At 39.7% G+C, this 15,402-nt stretch overlaps 2 protein-coding genes across 3 annotated transcripts in view; both read left to right on the top strand.

Moving 5' to 3' along the window:
- Positions 1 to 4,883, top strand: part of LOC101166104 (zinc finger protein 385A) — an 86,870-nt gene extending 81,987 nt beyond the window's left edge. For both annotated transcript variants that reach the window (XM_078946891.1, XM_023954741.2), the window contains exon 8: positions 38 to 4,883. In XM_078946891.1, the coding sequence (XP_078803017.1) occupies positions 38 to 256 (219 nt within the window). In that variant the 3' untranslated portion in view covers positions 257 to 4,883. The remainder of the gene's footprint in view (positions 1 to 37) is intronic.
- A 4,084-nt stretch (positions 4,884 to 8,967) lies between these two features.
- On the top strand, positions 8,968 to 10,551 carry gpr84 (G protein-coupled receptor 84). Its single transcript, XM_023954740.2, has one exon. It carries the CDS (start codon positions 8,968 to 8,970, stop codon positions 10,156 to 10,158), a length of 1,191 nt encoding a protein of 396 aa, XP_023810508.1. The 3' UTR covers positions 10,159 to 10,551.
- The last annotated feature ends 4,851 nt before the right edge of the window (positions 10,552 to 15,402 follow it).

Raw genomic sequence — 15,402 nt, 5'->3', positions numbered from 1 at the left:
TGGTTTTAATTATTGGTCTTTCTTGGTTCCCACAAAGGAACTTCCTAAAGCTCTTGGAGCTGGACTTTTACCAAATCCCTTGGCCCTTGCTGCAGCGATGGCAGCAGCATCTTCAAATCAACTGGCGCTTCGTCATCCTGGTCCAACCTCACATCCCCATCACCCGCTCCTACAGGGAACACCCATCAGCCTGCTGAGGCCAGCCCCAGGTCCCATCCGCACGACACATGGTCCAATCCTTTTCACCCCGTACTAACAGTGAAGGAACGCAGAAGTATCAGGAAGAAGCACACTGTGAGGCAACAGCTTGCCATTAGGAGCCAAAACTGGCTGGTCTGGTTGGAACTGTGGTTATATTACGATGAGACATAAATATTGCTGTTTATTGTGTAGAGGTGTAAGTTTCCTTCCTCCAGTTTAGTTATCAGTGAGTGATCGGCATGTCTGTGTTAATAGCTTAAAGAGGATCTTGACAAACACGTTCTTAGGCGATTCCCTCTGAGTAGTTCCCAGTCGGAAACTCTCCATCTGCTTCACAGTCCACTGCGTCAGACTCAAACCCCTACCTCTCTTCTGTGTTTGATGTGGATTTCTTAAATCCTGCTCGACAAATACAAAACGCTGGAAGCGACATCACAGCATAACCTGGCGGTGGGCGTGAATGGCGGTTTATCTCGTGTGTGTCTGTGTTGGTGGATGCTTGTTGTCTTCACCCCGACTGGATCCAAGCTTAACTCTGTGATGTTTGGCAGATGAATTAGAGAACCATCTCAAGCCATCCCTCACTTCTTTGTACTTAGCTTCCTAATGGACATATTTTCTTATTATCTTGATGAACAGTTTGCTTTTAAAGGGTGTCCAAAACACCCATAGAACTACTGCTAAACTTTAAAAAATGGAAAGAAATCTGGCTCACCTAAGGGAATCTAGGCACGGTCAGAACAACTGAACGGCACTGAAAGGAACTGAATCTGAATTGCTTCCCCGCCTCAATGGTTTCTCCCTATCCCTGCATTTATCCTTCCAAGCGGAGAGAAATGGAAAAATAGCGTCTTCAAATTCGGACGTCACTACCACTTGATGAGTTGTGGTTGAGCTATGTTAGCACATAGCTGCCAGCACAAAAATAACATCTGTTTTATATGTAAAAGTCCTGCAAAAACTTACATTTACTTACATTTAAATGTAAACTTCTGTGCTTCAGAGCACACCCACATGAACAAACAAGTTTCTCCTCCGCATCACAGCGCGATGCAGATCACCCTTCCAGCGATGGGATACCCAGCCCCCCCAAAAAAACACTTTCAGATACCAGTTCTATGGAAGTATTTATGTCTCATAATTCAAAATAAAAGTCAATACCAGAATTGCTGTTTTTGATTTTCCCAGTGAAGCTCCATTCATTGATTAGAAAATAAAATGAAAAATTAATCCTCCAAACCGCTTCTTCTTTTTTTTCCTCAACACCGTTCATTCTGTCACTTAAATAAAATGATAATGAAAATGGTATTTGACATTTCATTTTCAAAAAGTCTTCTAGTAAATGTGTAGCAAAATTCATTTAGAAATGTTTAATTTGACAATTAAAATGGATTAAGAGAGAATGCTTTTTCATTTTCGCAATGTAACTGCATCAAATGGCTCAACAATAAAGTGAAAAATCAATACTTCAAAATGCTTTTTCGTTTTCTACTTAAAAACTGCTGTTTCCCAGCGGTGTTGTGAAATTGTGCAGTAGACAATCTTCTAAATGTGCTTTTGTTATTGTTATGATTATTATTAAGTGCCTGTTTGCTCATAATTTTTTTAATCCATGCGGCCAGCGCTATATATTATTGGCGAAACGGACCCACAAGAAGTGTTAGGATTGGGTTACTACCAGTGACGTGCTGTCAGATGAGGCAGGTGAGGATCGGCCTCACCTGTCATTGTGATAAAAGTACATTAAGTAAATATTATTTTCCACTGATCCGTGTTAAAGATACATTTTCAGTTGACTCGACTCGTTTTCCACAGTTTCTGAGGTTAAAATCGCAGAATTTGGGTGTTGCGCGGGTGAAGCTGCGGAGCGCTTGGCCTCAATTCTGACTGCAGGACTCAATTTTACCAGAGACGTGCAGTCAGAGTGACTCTGTAAAGACCCGTACACACCAGGACGAATATTCGCCAGCCATTATTCGCCAGCGTTTTTCGACACGTTTTTTGTGTTCACACCCAGGCAATTTTCGCTGACGATGAGCCGAGAGAACATCCAATTTCATTCCCTGACATTAGATGGCGCTTAGTGAAAAACAGAAATACCCCCTGTACACAAGGTGGCGCTGCGCAACTTTACGCTTCTTAAAGTCGCTTTTCACTCAGAAGAAGAGAGCAAGTATTTACGCGCTTGTCAGAATCAAACAAAGAAAACATGAATATTTCCACCACCAGTAGCTCTAGCTCCAGTTCCAGCGATGAAGAAATTATTGTTCTGTTGAATGATGAAAGACGCCGGAAAAGACGTCGATTTTGGGTACATACCATAGTTACGAGAAAAGAAGAACATGGGGAGTTTTATCGACTGGTACAAGAGCTGAAAATGTATCATGAACGTTTTCAGGGATATTTTAGAATGTCCGTCATTATTTCTTCGCGGCAGTGTAGACGCTACTTGGCATCTATCTTCTTCGCTGGTATGTGTGCTCAGAAAGGCAGTTTTGGGTTTGAGCGCCCCCAAGTTGTGTTTTACTGTAACTTCAGAAGCTCCAGATACGTGTGCAAAAGCGCCATTGTCATTGGCCGTATAGTTTTTGACGCGGCGCGTCAAACCAAAAAAACGAACCCGAGGCGGTTTTTAAAAAATGACGCTTTTACGCGTGGCGTTTTTCGCGTCGGTGTGCACACTCACATTGGTGCCCTTTGTTTAGTCACGAGGCGGCGAACATCGCGCGCGAAATTCGTCCCGGTGTGTACGGGCTTTAAGGGCGCAGAAAAGGCTGCTGATGAGCCAAGCCTCGCCAGCAGGGGGAAGACGTGAGCTGACAGCTGCTTTGTAGCTACACTGATGCAGTAGAAACAGAACAGACCGAGGACGTCTGTCTCCATTCAGAGGGAGAGACCCATTAAACTAAAGGAAAATAAGGACAACTTTTCCAAGAGATTATAGAGCTTTTTGTGGTGAAGGATCGACACATGGACTCAAAAAGTAGGGCCAAACATGGTTTTCAATTTTTGTTTTCTAAAACATAACATGGGAGTAAGTGGGAAAAATGTAAGTATTTGAAAAGTTAATTTTAGGCCTACAAGAATTATTTTTATGATCATTTTCACAGACAACATTTGATAACATTAAAGCACTAGAATTTGAAGTTGGAGAAATACCAGAAATAGTTACTGAGGGTTCAAAATGAAATGTGTGCTGAACACATCTGTGTACTTTAATTTGATTACGGTATATATGTATGAATAATTTATACACAAGAAGAGTGTTCTATCCATGTCTATGACATAAATATTCTCTGTAGGACAAATATGTTCTTGTGTGTATCGTTGATGCTGTTACCTGCTGTTGGATGAATGCTGAAATATTCACTTCTTGCAATTGTATATCTGACTCTAGAAGAGTCGGTGCCTCACCAGCCACCAACCTCACCGAATGTCACTGGTTATTACGTGCTAACAACATTTAGCTTTGGATGCACTTCAAATCCATGCGGGCAATGGTGATCTTGGCTGCACGTAAATAGGTGGGAATAACATTGGCCTTTAATTCCTCTGGACACGACTGTGCAGCTTTATTGTGAAAATGAAAAAGCATTTCTGGTGTTTCCATATACTACAGCTCCAAATCCCCCTTTAATAGGAGCAAAGGGGAGGAGCTGTACAGGGAAGCAATTCAGATTCGGCCAAAATGTCATAACGTAGCAACTGTATGCTGGATTGTACCTCTCTGGTTTTATTTGGTCCATGAAGATTAAGAAGATCCACAAATTGTATATCAACACTGTTGTTTTTAAGAAAAATGTCTTTATGCCTACATTTAGTTGATCCAAGTGGGACATTATCCAAAAACATGTGCACATTTAATGCATTTATGTTACAGAAACTATGGAGTTAGATTAAAGAAGCAAACACTGGGGTCCTATGCAATCATGACATGGAGCAGAACAGCACTTTCTGATAATTCCTTTTGATTTACCATTCAAACAAGGACAAAAACAACACAAAGCACATACTTGTACATTTATGGGAACAGATCTGCATGTTGGTGTCAAGACTTTGAAGGACTACTGGACTTTTTATCGTCTGCACTGCAGCTCTGGAAGCTGCCAGAGACTTCATGCACTGTGAGCACAGCAGGACAATGATTCACTTTTGAGTTATTTTTGCAGGTTGCTGCAATATATGCACACAAAGAAGACCACATTTAACCACAATACCATAGCAGGAAGCGACAAGAGTCACCAGCATCAAGCAATTGAAAGACAAGACAAGGCTGAAATTTTCAGAACAAATTTATGCAAGAAAAACGTGAAAAGCCCTTTTTGATAGAAATCTAGAACAGTGCCAGAAATCAACAAGAAATATAAACTTTCTGCTTTGCCTCAAGTCCACTGACTGTCCATCGGCCAAAGCGTTCGACTGAAAACTGTCAATAGAGGCCTGAGCCAGACGAGACGAATGCTTCAGGAAATGGGAAACGTAGCAATACTTTAAGCACTCCTGTGATCTTGTCAACTGCAATATTTTAAAAAAATGTCTACAGATGTAATAAATGTTATTAGAAAAACTGTACTGTAAATGTAGATTAATAAAAATAAGATACGGTTCATGTTGGGACGTCTGAATTGTTAAGGATCAAACAAAACCTGGAATCATTAAACTGAATTGATGTATCTATCAAATGAGAACTTCTGGCTTTTTTTTTCAACGATTTCTATGATACAGCAGTTTTCTAACGCGGTATATTAAGGTAAATGGCTTTTAAACAACTTATGATCTAAAGTTGACCATGACCAAACAAATACAGATACTGTGTGTTATGAATCAATGAATTTTATAATTTATACCCTGCAAAGATTCAGAGATCAACAACACAATGCACACAGACATAGTGGTGCCAAATGATAAAACAAGAATCAAGTGGAAGTCTAAATTTATTTGTTTAATTTCAAATACAGAACTTTTCCTGAAGCTGTCATTCAGCACTTGCACTAGACCCTTCTTTTTTTTTAACAAACAAACAAACAAAAAGGCCTGTTTATTCCTAGAAATTGAACCAAATAAAATGACTTAACCCCACTAGCACTTCATATAAAAAAGGGTCCTTAAGGCCTGAAAATGCTTCGCAATCAAGAGGTTTCCCAATCAGTGTAACCCTTGTGCTATCCTAGGCACTTTAACATTGGGAGTGGGGTCATCTAGACCCTACATGACAGAGCGCTGAACCTTTTTACTAGTTTCTGTCACAGCTTCATTGGATTAAGCTGCTTTTGTAAACATCTGGTGTGCAGCATAGTCTCGTTTTAGTTGATGGATTTCATGTAATCCATGGACACCAGTGAAGATCACAAATCATTGAAGGAGCTACGTTGTGGCTTTGGAAATGGCCCGGCGTAGCAAACCCTTAAGTGATGGGGAGTTTGTAAAAAAAATAAATGCTGAAAGTAGCTGACATTGTTTGTCCAGAGCAAAAGAAAGTCTGTCAAATGGTGCAATTACTAGACGAGTAGAAGATCTGGGCAGAAACCTCTGGGAAAACATCTGGAGGGCCTGGTTACCTGTACAAATGACACTTGGTCAATAAAGTTATTAATAAAAATAATAATGGATTAGATTTATCTGGGTTTTTTATTGTTTGCACAACCTGCTTACAATGTGTCCATTATTCATTCACTCCTCATTCAGACTTGGTGATGGTAAGCAACTGATGTAGCCTCAGCTGACTGTCACCGGGACATTCACACACATTCACACACCAGTGGACACAGAATAACTTTTTCTGTTTATCCATTTTTTAAACAAAATTTGCCCCCAGTCTAATGTCGAGTTCCCAATTTGGCCCTCCGTTACAAGAACTTTGAGAACCCCTGCTCTAAAGGATCAGACCTTTAGTTTGCAGTCTACATTTCATTAGTCTTTGTCTTCTAAGACTTGTAAGGTTTCCTTTTCATTTTATTTAAAACTTTATTAAATGGGTTTACAAAATAATGTTGCTATGGTTCTCTTAATTTGTATGGCATTTATAGATTTAATTGAAAAGTGTTTTTGTTAGTGTAATATTCCTGTTAGTTTATTCTCATCAGACTGCCTTAATTTAGGCTTTAAACCTTTGATAAGATCGGTGTTAGCTGCAGTATTTTATATTTACTTTTTACAAAGGACTTCACTCGTATCCATGCTTGCACTGCCCCTCAGTGGTTGGACTGTCAAGTGAACATTTGAAAAGCCTTTCTTTTTAAACAGCAGTTAACATACCTGTAATAATATACACATACATTTTTTTTTTTATATTTTATTAACCTTAGAGCACTATCGCTGGGGGATTTTGACAAATTAATTTATATGAATTTCAATATGTTGCGTGTCAAGGAGTCTGTGCCTTCACCAGGGAAGTCTATCATGTCCCAGGAATCGGTGGACCAAAGACCAAGTTTCTAGTATCGTTTTATTATTTATTAGGAATTCTTTGTTCTTAAAATTCTAATTTTTCAGAAATTTTAGAGCATGTTTTAGGAACTTCCTATGTTTTTCATTTTGTTACACACCCCACAGCTGAAAATTAAAGAAAACCACTCCAATTTATCATGTGTTGTCATGTTTCGATTTAGTTTTTTGACAAGTACTTTTTGTTGGGTATAAAAAATTACCCGGCAAAAGTGATGGTGTAACTTTTTTATACAGTGAAAGTTTTCTTGTGGCTCAGAAAACTACGGAATAGTGCAATATCCCAATTTTAAAAGTTTTTCCAAAGCAATAACTGTAGCTGATGTAAAAACAGAGCAGAACCTCAGCTTTGCATTGGCGGCCAAATGAACTCACTAGATTTAGGTTTGTTCTGCATTTCCTCACAAACCAGCATCACATGCACACATGAGGAAAGTCTGAAATCCCCTGAAAAAACAGGAAACATAAACTTAGCAGCAGAAACTGAAATCTCTGTTGGGTGAGCAGTTATCAATGGCTACTATCCCAGTGAGGAAGGAGCCTTTCATGACAGCTCTGTCCATCACTGACCTCATTGATCTGAGGCACATTTCAATGCTGTCTAACAAGCACAACAAAATGTGGCCGCTCTGAAATGGTTTACCGCTCGTCATAGTTTGAGGTTTATATCGACGCATGTTGGTTTCACTGACCTGATTAATGAGCCATAAAAGTATTTGTCTTACTAGCTGCTTTCAGACCCCAGGAAGCGCTTCTTTTTGTTTCTTCAAAGGTTTGTTTCCAGTCTCACTGTGAAACTTTTTGTTTCCTTTTGCTTTCTTTAGATAAGTAGCCAAATTTCCTATTTAATATCATTTTTAATATCATTAAATATCATTAATATAATTAATTAATTAATTATCATTAATTAATTAATATCATTAAATATCTTTAATATCATTAAAGGTTCAATTCAAGGTGATGCTAAATTAAGTGTAGTCCTGAATTCTGGTACATTGCAAATTCGAGTCAAAGGGCATGAAGGGGTTAACCCTTGTGCTATCTTAGATGACCCCACCCTTACATCGACGTCTTCTTCCTACCATGACTAAAGGTGGATAAAGGTGGAAAGATTTCATGTAATCCATGGACACCAGTGAAGATCACAAATCATTGAAGAAAAAAGGTTCAGAGCACTGTCTAGTGGGTCTAGATGACCCAACTCCCAACGTTAAAGTGCCTAGGATAGCACAAGGGTTAATTTAACAAGCGGGATGGTTCAGTTAGCTGGTGTAGGACTGGTGCTTGGTAAATCAGGGTTCGGTGATCTTCATCCATAGGCAAGACCCTTCACGTCACTGCCTAACCATGTATAGCCACAAGTCTGGGTGTCCCTGTCCCAGTCCCCAGCCCAGAAAAGACAGGGTTGTGTCAGGAAGGGCATCTAATGTAAAAAATATCTCAGCAAACCACCTGTGACAGCTGATTCACTGAGGGGAAATGCTATGGCGTTTCATCTCTGCCATAAAGTGAAAGGGCATAAAGACAACGAAACACCATAAAATGCCAACAACCACTGAGAATGAAGGGGTTAATTTAGTATTTACAGAGAAAATTCATATCAACTGACATAAATTCACCCAAATGCACAGACCGCAGATGTGAAAAGTATTTACTCCCAAACCTCTTCTTTTCTGTAAACCAAATATTTTAAGGCACAATTTTGGAAAAGCATATTTGACTTTTTTATTATGTATATATAAATCACACAAACTTTGTTTCTTTGGACACAAAAGCCCCGTCTTACATAATTTCATCATGTGAGGAAGACTTCAGCATCGGAGATGACACAAGCAGAGGGCTCCATTTACAGGAAGAGAGCGACTCGGAGCACAAGAAGAAGCATTTCCAGAGGAGTTCAGGAAGACAGGCAGACCCTAAAGGTGAGGCTCCTTTGTCATTTCTACAAATGTCTTCTTCTGCACTTTTTAAACTGAGATGAGTTGAATGTAAACTCTCACTAAACTGCCATGAAATGAAGTCTGAGAGAATGCAGTCAGAGTTGGTTTAGTCAGAAATCCTGGCATTAACTCCAACGACTTTAGGACAAAAAGCAAACCGAAGAAAATTAAATAAATGACTTTAACTGTGCAAAACTTCAGCGTTTGAAAAAACTCAAAGAAGCTTCAGGAAACCAACATGTGGGGACTTGAAACTGACAAAGGTTTTCATGAGCATAAATTGAAATGATTAACAAGGGGGACAGCCTTTCTCTTTGGTTAACTCAAAAAGAAGTGGTGGATTTATTTATCCTGGAACTTGATAATGTTTTCAGTTGACAGAATGGAGCTGAACCAGACCAACCAGACGGAGGACTTTTCCTGCTACAGTCCATCCGTGACCGGGTACCGGTACTTCGCCGTGCTGTGGGGCTGCGCCGTGACCATCACCGGCACCGCGGGGAACCTGTTGACCATCCTGGCCTTCGCTCTGGACTCCCGGGTGAGGACGCGCTTCAACGTGCTCATCGTCAACCTGGCGGTGGCGGATCTCCTGTACTGCACGATCCTGCAGCCCATCTCCGTGGACTCCTACCTCCACCTCCGGTGGCGCACCGGTCAGAACTGGTGCCGCGTCTTCGGCCTCCTCCTCTTCCTCTCCAACTCGGTGTCCATCCTGACCCTGTGCCTGGTGGCAGTCAGCAGATACCTGCTGGTTACAAACAGAGCTCTGTTTAACCGGGTTTTTTCGAACCCCGGTCTCGTTGCGCTCCTGGTCTCGGCGTGGGCGCTGGGTCTGGCCAGCTTCGCCCCGCTCTGGCCCGTCTTTGTTTTTGTGCCTCAGGTGTGCACGTGCAGCTTCCACCGCACCCTGGGCCGGCCGTACTCCACCATCCTGCTCTTCTTCTACTTTTTCGCGGGTCTGGGTTGTGTTGGGGCGTTTTATTTGCTCATCTACAGGCGGGTGCGCATCGCATCGCGGGCTCTGCTGCAGTACCGGCTGAGCAGGCGCTCCTCAAAGAGTAAGCCCGCAGAAGCCCCTCCGACGACGGATGACAGCGGCGTGGAGAGCGACGCGCCCAAGACCTGCAGCTCCGAGATCAGCAGCCAGGTGGACCCGCCCCCCAAAACACCTGAGCTCCTCAATGAGAAGTCCTCCTTACCGCCAGCGCGCAACCCAGACACAGCTTTGAATTCCTCCGCAGCCAGACCCGCAGAGACCGCAGCAGCGCCTCGCGCCGTCCCAGCAGCCCCAGCCGCTGCAGATGACGGCGAGTTTAAGCGGGTCACGCGCATGTGCTTCACGGTTTTCCTGTGTTTCGTGTGCTGCTTTGTCCCATTCATCATTTTGAACATCGCTGACAAAAACAACCGCGCACCGCAGCTGCTGCACATGATCTGCGCGAACCTCACCTGGCTGAACAGCTGCATCAACCCGGTTCTGTACGCGCTCATGAACCGGCAGTTCCGACAGGCCTACCAGGTGCTGCTCAGCAGGGTGGCCACGCCCCTCACCTGCTTCTGGGCCTGCTGACGTCCTGGCGTCGAGTTCAGTATTCTGCAACACATTTTGTATGCTTTCATGTCACTTTAAAGCGTAATTTTTTATACAAGCGCAAGTTACTGTGTTTAGACAGAAGAACGTTTTGGAATGTATGCATGCTTTACATGAGGTCCAACTTTCTTCATGTCATTTTTTTTCTTACTGAAGTAAATATTCACTGAAGTTTACACGTGCGGATGGATGGATGGATGGATGGATGGATGGATGATCATGGTCCCTTTCAAAAGAAACATGTATTCACACACTTTTTGGTACTTTAATCTTGTCATTTTTAATTTAAGTTAAAATAGCTGTTTCAGAAAAAGCTGACTATTATATAAGTAAAAGTTTGTTTCAAAGAAATAAAGTCTATTTCAATTCCTCCTTGTATCTTAGATTCTTTTCTCTCATTCTCTTCTGCTGCATCACAGTCTTCAAAATGATCTAATCCACACCCTGTAGTCAATCAAAATTGAGTAGTCACCCGATCCGTGTTATGCTTGAGGGCGGGCGCGTCTGCATGATTTCCGGACATCTAAGCCTTGTTCAAACTGGAGAAATACCAGGGACTCAGAGAAGAACTGGAAAAAGCATGGAAGGCGAAGGTGACAGTGATATGCACCTTATGTCTAGGGCAAATATGAATAAGGAAGAAATGAACCCAAATGACGATAAGTGAGTCTCTCCAACCACAAAAATACTTAAAAAGCTGCCAAGACCATTGAGTTTACAAAAAAGGAGAAGCTCTTCTCTCATCCTCCAATCATCCAGATCACCTGAAACAAAACATGAAGAACCTACACACATACAAAAAGAACTTTCACCCCACATGCAACACTCAAAATACAAGAAACAAATAAAAACAAATACGACATGGGTCGTGAGCGACAGTGATGCCTGTGGTAATTGGAGCACTCAGGGCAGTAACCCCCAAGCTGGAGGAGTGGCTACAACAGATCCCTGGAAAGACCTCAGACCTCTCAGGACAGGACAGGACAGGACAGAACAGGAACAGCTAAGACACTGCAGGACCCTCAAGCTAAAGGACCAGAGCTTGGGGAAGAAACCACCCGCGGAGGTTTGTCTGCTGGGTTTGCATTAAAAAGTGATAATGCACAGTGATAACCGCACACAAACAAAAAGAAGTTCCGGTCACATACCATAAATGTTCTGTATCACTGCACTGGCTTCCTTAAAACAAACTTTTGCTTCCTCATTTGGACAAAAACCAGCGGTAAGAGGAGAACTTTCTCTCTGAAATGGTGCTTTATTTACCCATGGTGACCATCAGCACAGATTTCACTTTCCTTTGCCGCAGTCGAGGTTCGTGCCTGCTCAGACGGCTAAGCGGCCACGTAAAAAATAGTCCGTTTTTTGTGGAAAAAGTAAACCAATCCGAAAAAATAACAAGAATAAATTACAAAAATCTGATTGAATATGTATTCCTTTTCTAAGTGACCATGGTATAAGCTGGTTGATGGCCTTCGACGTGTGCATTATCAGAATTAATGCACTTCGTTGACGCAAACGTCCTCCACGCCCTCAGGCTTCCACGGCCTGCTTTAATTTCTGATAATGCAGACTTCGTCTGCCATTAACCCTTAAATATACATAAATATATCTCACTTTCTTTTAACATGATATATATATGAGTCATGTTATAAGAAAACCACTAGTTAAGCAGTCTTTAGTTCTGCAGGATTTTCCAGGCTGACAAAACATGCTTCAAAACTTTCACAGACCTTGTGAAATTGCTGTGTTTCATCTGTGTATTCCCTCTGCTGACAGACCATGATTCATCAAAGAAACACTTGAGGTTCTTCAGCTGGAAGCAAATCATAGCTTATGTGCTGAGGATGTGTGGAGACACGTTCAAGAAGCACTTCCCCGTTTAGTTTTGCAACATGGCTATTGGCAGTATTAGAACACGAGAAGTAATATAGACTAGTTAGAAAAAGGAAACTTCTAGCCACAGTTACATTTTTACATTTTACATTCTATCAAAATAATTGGGTTTTTTGACAAAAAGATTACATTTCAGTTTCAAAAGCAACTCAAGTCTCCATCACTGTATGGGTTTATTTTAAGCAATCGAAAAAAAAAATACTCTTAATAAATAAAAGAAAAAATATATATATTGATAAATATATAATAGAATAACATGTACATACATATATATATATATATATATATATATATATATATATATATATATATATATATATATATATATATATATATATATACATAATAATTAATCATGACACGATTGTAGAAAAGTAGAAGAATATAAATCCACAAATTATTTTTTATTTAACCTTCATTGCTACCAGGAAGATAAGTTGAGAATAGTTTTCCACATACACATTTTTTTCAATTTTCAATTCAATTTCTTTATTTCAAAATGAAAATAAACACAAGAGTTTAAAATAGACAGATAAAACAAGCAGTGTGCTTGAAAAGGAGTGGGTTAAAGAGAAATATTGTGTGATCCCACCCCTTTTTACAACCCCCCAAAAATCTGTGTATCTCTATTTACAGTTTTGTTTAAAATAGTCACATTAAATTCTGCATAGCACCCATGCAGAAGTGACATTTTTGTATTTATTGATCATTTCTTGCCTTGAACAGTTCCATCAATGACTTCTTGCAGGTTTTTTTGAATGCATGTAAACTTTTGGCTTGTTTTAAACCTTCGTTCAATCCGTTCCATAAATCATTACCACAAATTGATAAGCACATTGTATTTTGTAATATGATGTTCTTTTTGAAGTTTAGCTGATTTCCTAACTTGTTACCCCCGTCTCTGTCCTTGAACATGTGCTGTATGTTTATTGGAAGTAAGTTGTTTCTGGCTTTAAAGATGATGAGAGCAGTTTTCTATGGAGAGAAATTAGACTCAGTCGGATTTGTGCGTGCGTAATTCTTGATTTGTGCGTAAATTAGGATTTGTGTATGCATATTCTTGCTTTGTGCGTGCGTAAATTAGGATTTGTGCATAAATTTGGATTTGTGCGTGATTTGTTACTCACATAATACGTTTTGTGTATAAGTTAAAAAAATATAAAATGAAAAAAATACAAAATGCAATTTACGTATGCACAAATTAAGATTACAACAGCTTGAAACTACTTACACACACACATCTTTAAAAACACGCACGAATCCCTTGTTACGCACACACAAAGCCAAAGTTACGCACGGATCTACCGTGAGACTGTTTTCACGTCTCACAATTTCGTCCGTAAGTGCTGCGTTTAAATACCAGTGGAATGCTCGGTCATTAGAATTTTCCTATCAGCCTTCCCTTCTAAACGTATTTCCTTCAGTGGGTGTAGCAGGGCTTAAAAAAACTTTAAAGGAAAATAAAAATTATTATCTGAGAATATGACGTTCACTTTTAAACGCTAATATATATGTTAAAAGTATATTATTCTCAGAGACACCGAATTGATACAAAATGCGTAACAGGAACGACCAGTAGGGGGCACTGTTTTTTTCTTCCGGAAAAATCAAAGGCAGTCAGACTGAGAGAGTCACGGGAAGAATGGCGGCCCATCTCGGTGGTCAACGCCCCGAAGTAAGTAGCCTCTATGTTCAACACTAACATCTACTGTCTTCATGTATTGATTGAGTCATTGTCTGGATACGTTTAGAAGGGAAGGCTGATAGGAAAATTCTAATGACCGAGCATTCCACTGGTATTTAAACGCAGCATTTACGGACGAATTTGTGAGACGTGAAAACAGTCTCACGGTAGATCCGTGCGTAACTTTGGCTTTGTGTGTGCGTAACAAGGGATTCGTGCGTGTTTTTTAAAGATGTGTGTGTAAGTAGTTTCAAGCTGTTGTAATCTTAATTTGTGCATACGTAAATTGCATTTTGTATTTTTTTCATTTTATATTTTTTTAACTTAAACACAAAACGTATTATGTGAGTAACAAATCACGCACAAATCCAAATTTATGCACAAATCCTAATTTACGCACGAACAAAGCAAGAATATGCAAACACAAATCCTAATTTACGCACAAATCAAGAATTACGCACGCACAAATCCGACTGAGTCTAATTTCTCTCCATAGTTTTCAGTTTCACTAGTTCCCGTAATTTCAATAAACCCGACTTTAAAAATAGTACACTTGTATGTGTCCCATAATCCTCTCCATGAACGATTCAAATGGCTTTTTTGCGAGAAATACAAACACTGTAGATTTGTTTTATAGGTATTTCCATATTATTATTATTAGTATTAGTATTAAAGGTGCTTTGTGAATGCATGACGCGTTTTTCCCAACACTCCTCTGCTTTTAGCTCAGTTTAGCTCTGACCTGCTTTATCTGTGGTTTCCAGCTTGTTTTGTGTCCATAATTACTCCAAGGAACTCAATTTCAGACACTCTTTCCAAAACATGATTATCAATAGCAACTTTTATTTCTAAATCTGCAGCAATGTGGATCACAAATTTAGTTTTATTAACACTGAGTGAGAGTTTATTTTTGTCGAACCATTTTTTTAGTTTCCCTAACTCTGTATTTACTATTTTTACTACTTCCCTGAGGTTCTCCCCTGTACAGAATATACTTGTGTCATCAGCATATATAAAGTATTTGCTGATGAGTGTATTTTAAACTATGTCTATGTCATTTAGATATAGGATGAACAGTGTTGGGCCTAATATTGACCCTTGCAGGTCAACAAATGATTTTGCAAGATGCAAAGGATTTTATTATAATTACCCTTAAATTAACATGTTTTTACTCATACACACAGTCCATGACATCGAATTTATTACATTTGAAGTTTGTCCAAATGAGTTGAATTAATTGCTAGAAAAGGAGAAGCAAGCTTCTGTAATTTCACCCCACTCTGTTTCCCTTTTTCCTTTTACGTAGTCACCATAATGCAGTTCTTAACTTCGGTTTTAGTTTTTTATACTTTACCATATTCATAATATTAAATAACAAATAAGAATTCCCATTGATAACATTAAAAGACATAACATTATTCCAGAAATCATTACATATCACAAATCCGGTATCAAAATGGAATGCTAATTAATCTGATCAGTGATGATTATTGCATTAATGGTCATTCATAATTTTTTGGGGTCAAAATTAGAGTCCTTATTAAAACAAGTTACTGATATGATATTGGTTCAGTAGAGATTCTCAAAAACAACCTTTTTGTTGGATTAACTGGTTCTGATTTGTTTGCAGTGAAAGTTAGCTACAA

This window comes from Oryzias latipes, chromosome 5 (genome assembly GCF_053564925.1).
Source record: "Oryzias latipes strain Hd-rR chromosome 5, Olatipes_Hd-rR_3.1".
Taxonomy (NCBI): domain Eukaryota; kingdom Metazoa; phylum Chordata; class Actinopteri; order Beloniformes; family Adrianichthyidae; genus Oryzias; species Oryzias latipes.
This window is presented reverse-complemented; position numbering and strand designations above follow the sequence as displayed.

Coding starts and splice junctions, on each gene's coding strand:
- gpr84 (XM_023954740.2), top strand. CDS start 8,968: ATGGAGCTGAACCAGACCAACCAGACGGAGGACTTTTCCTGCTACAGT.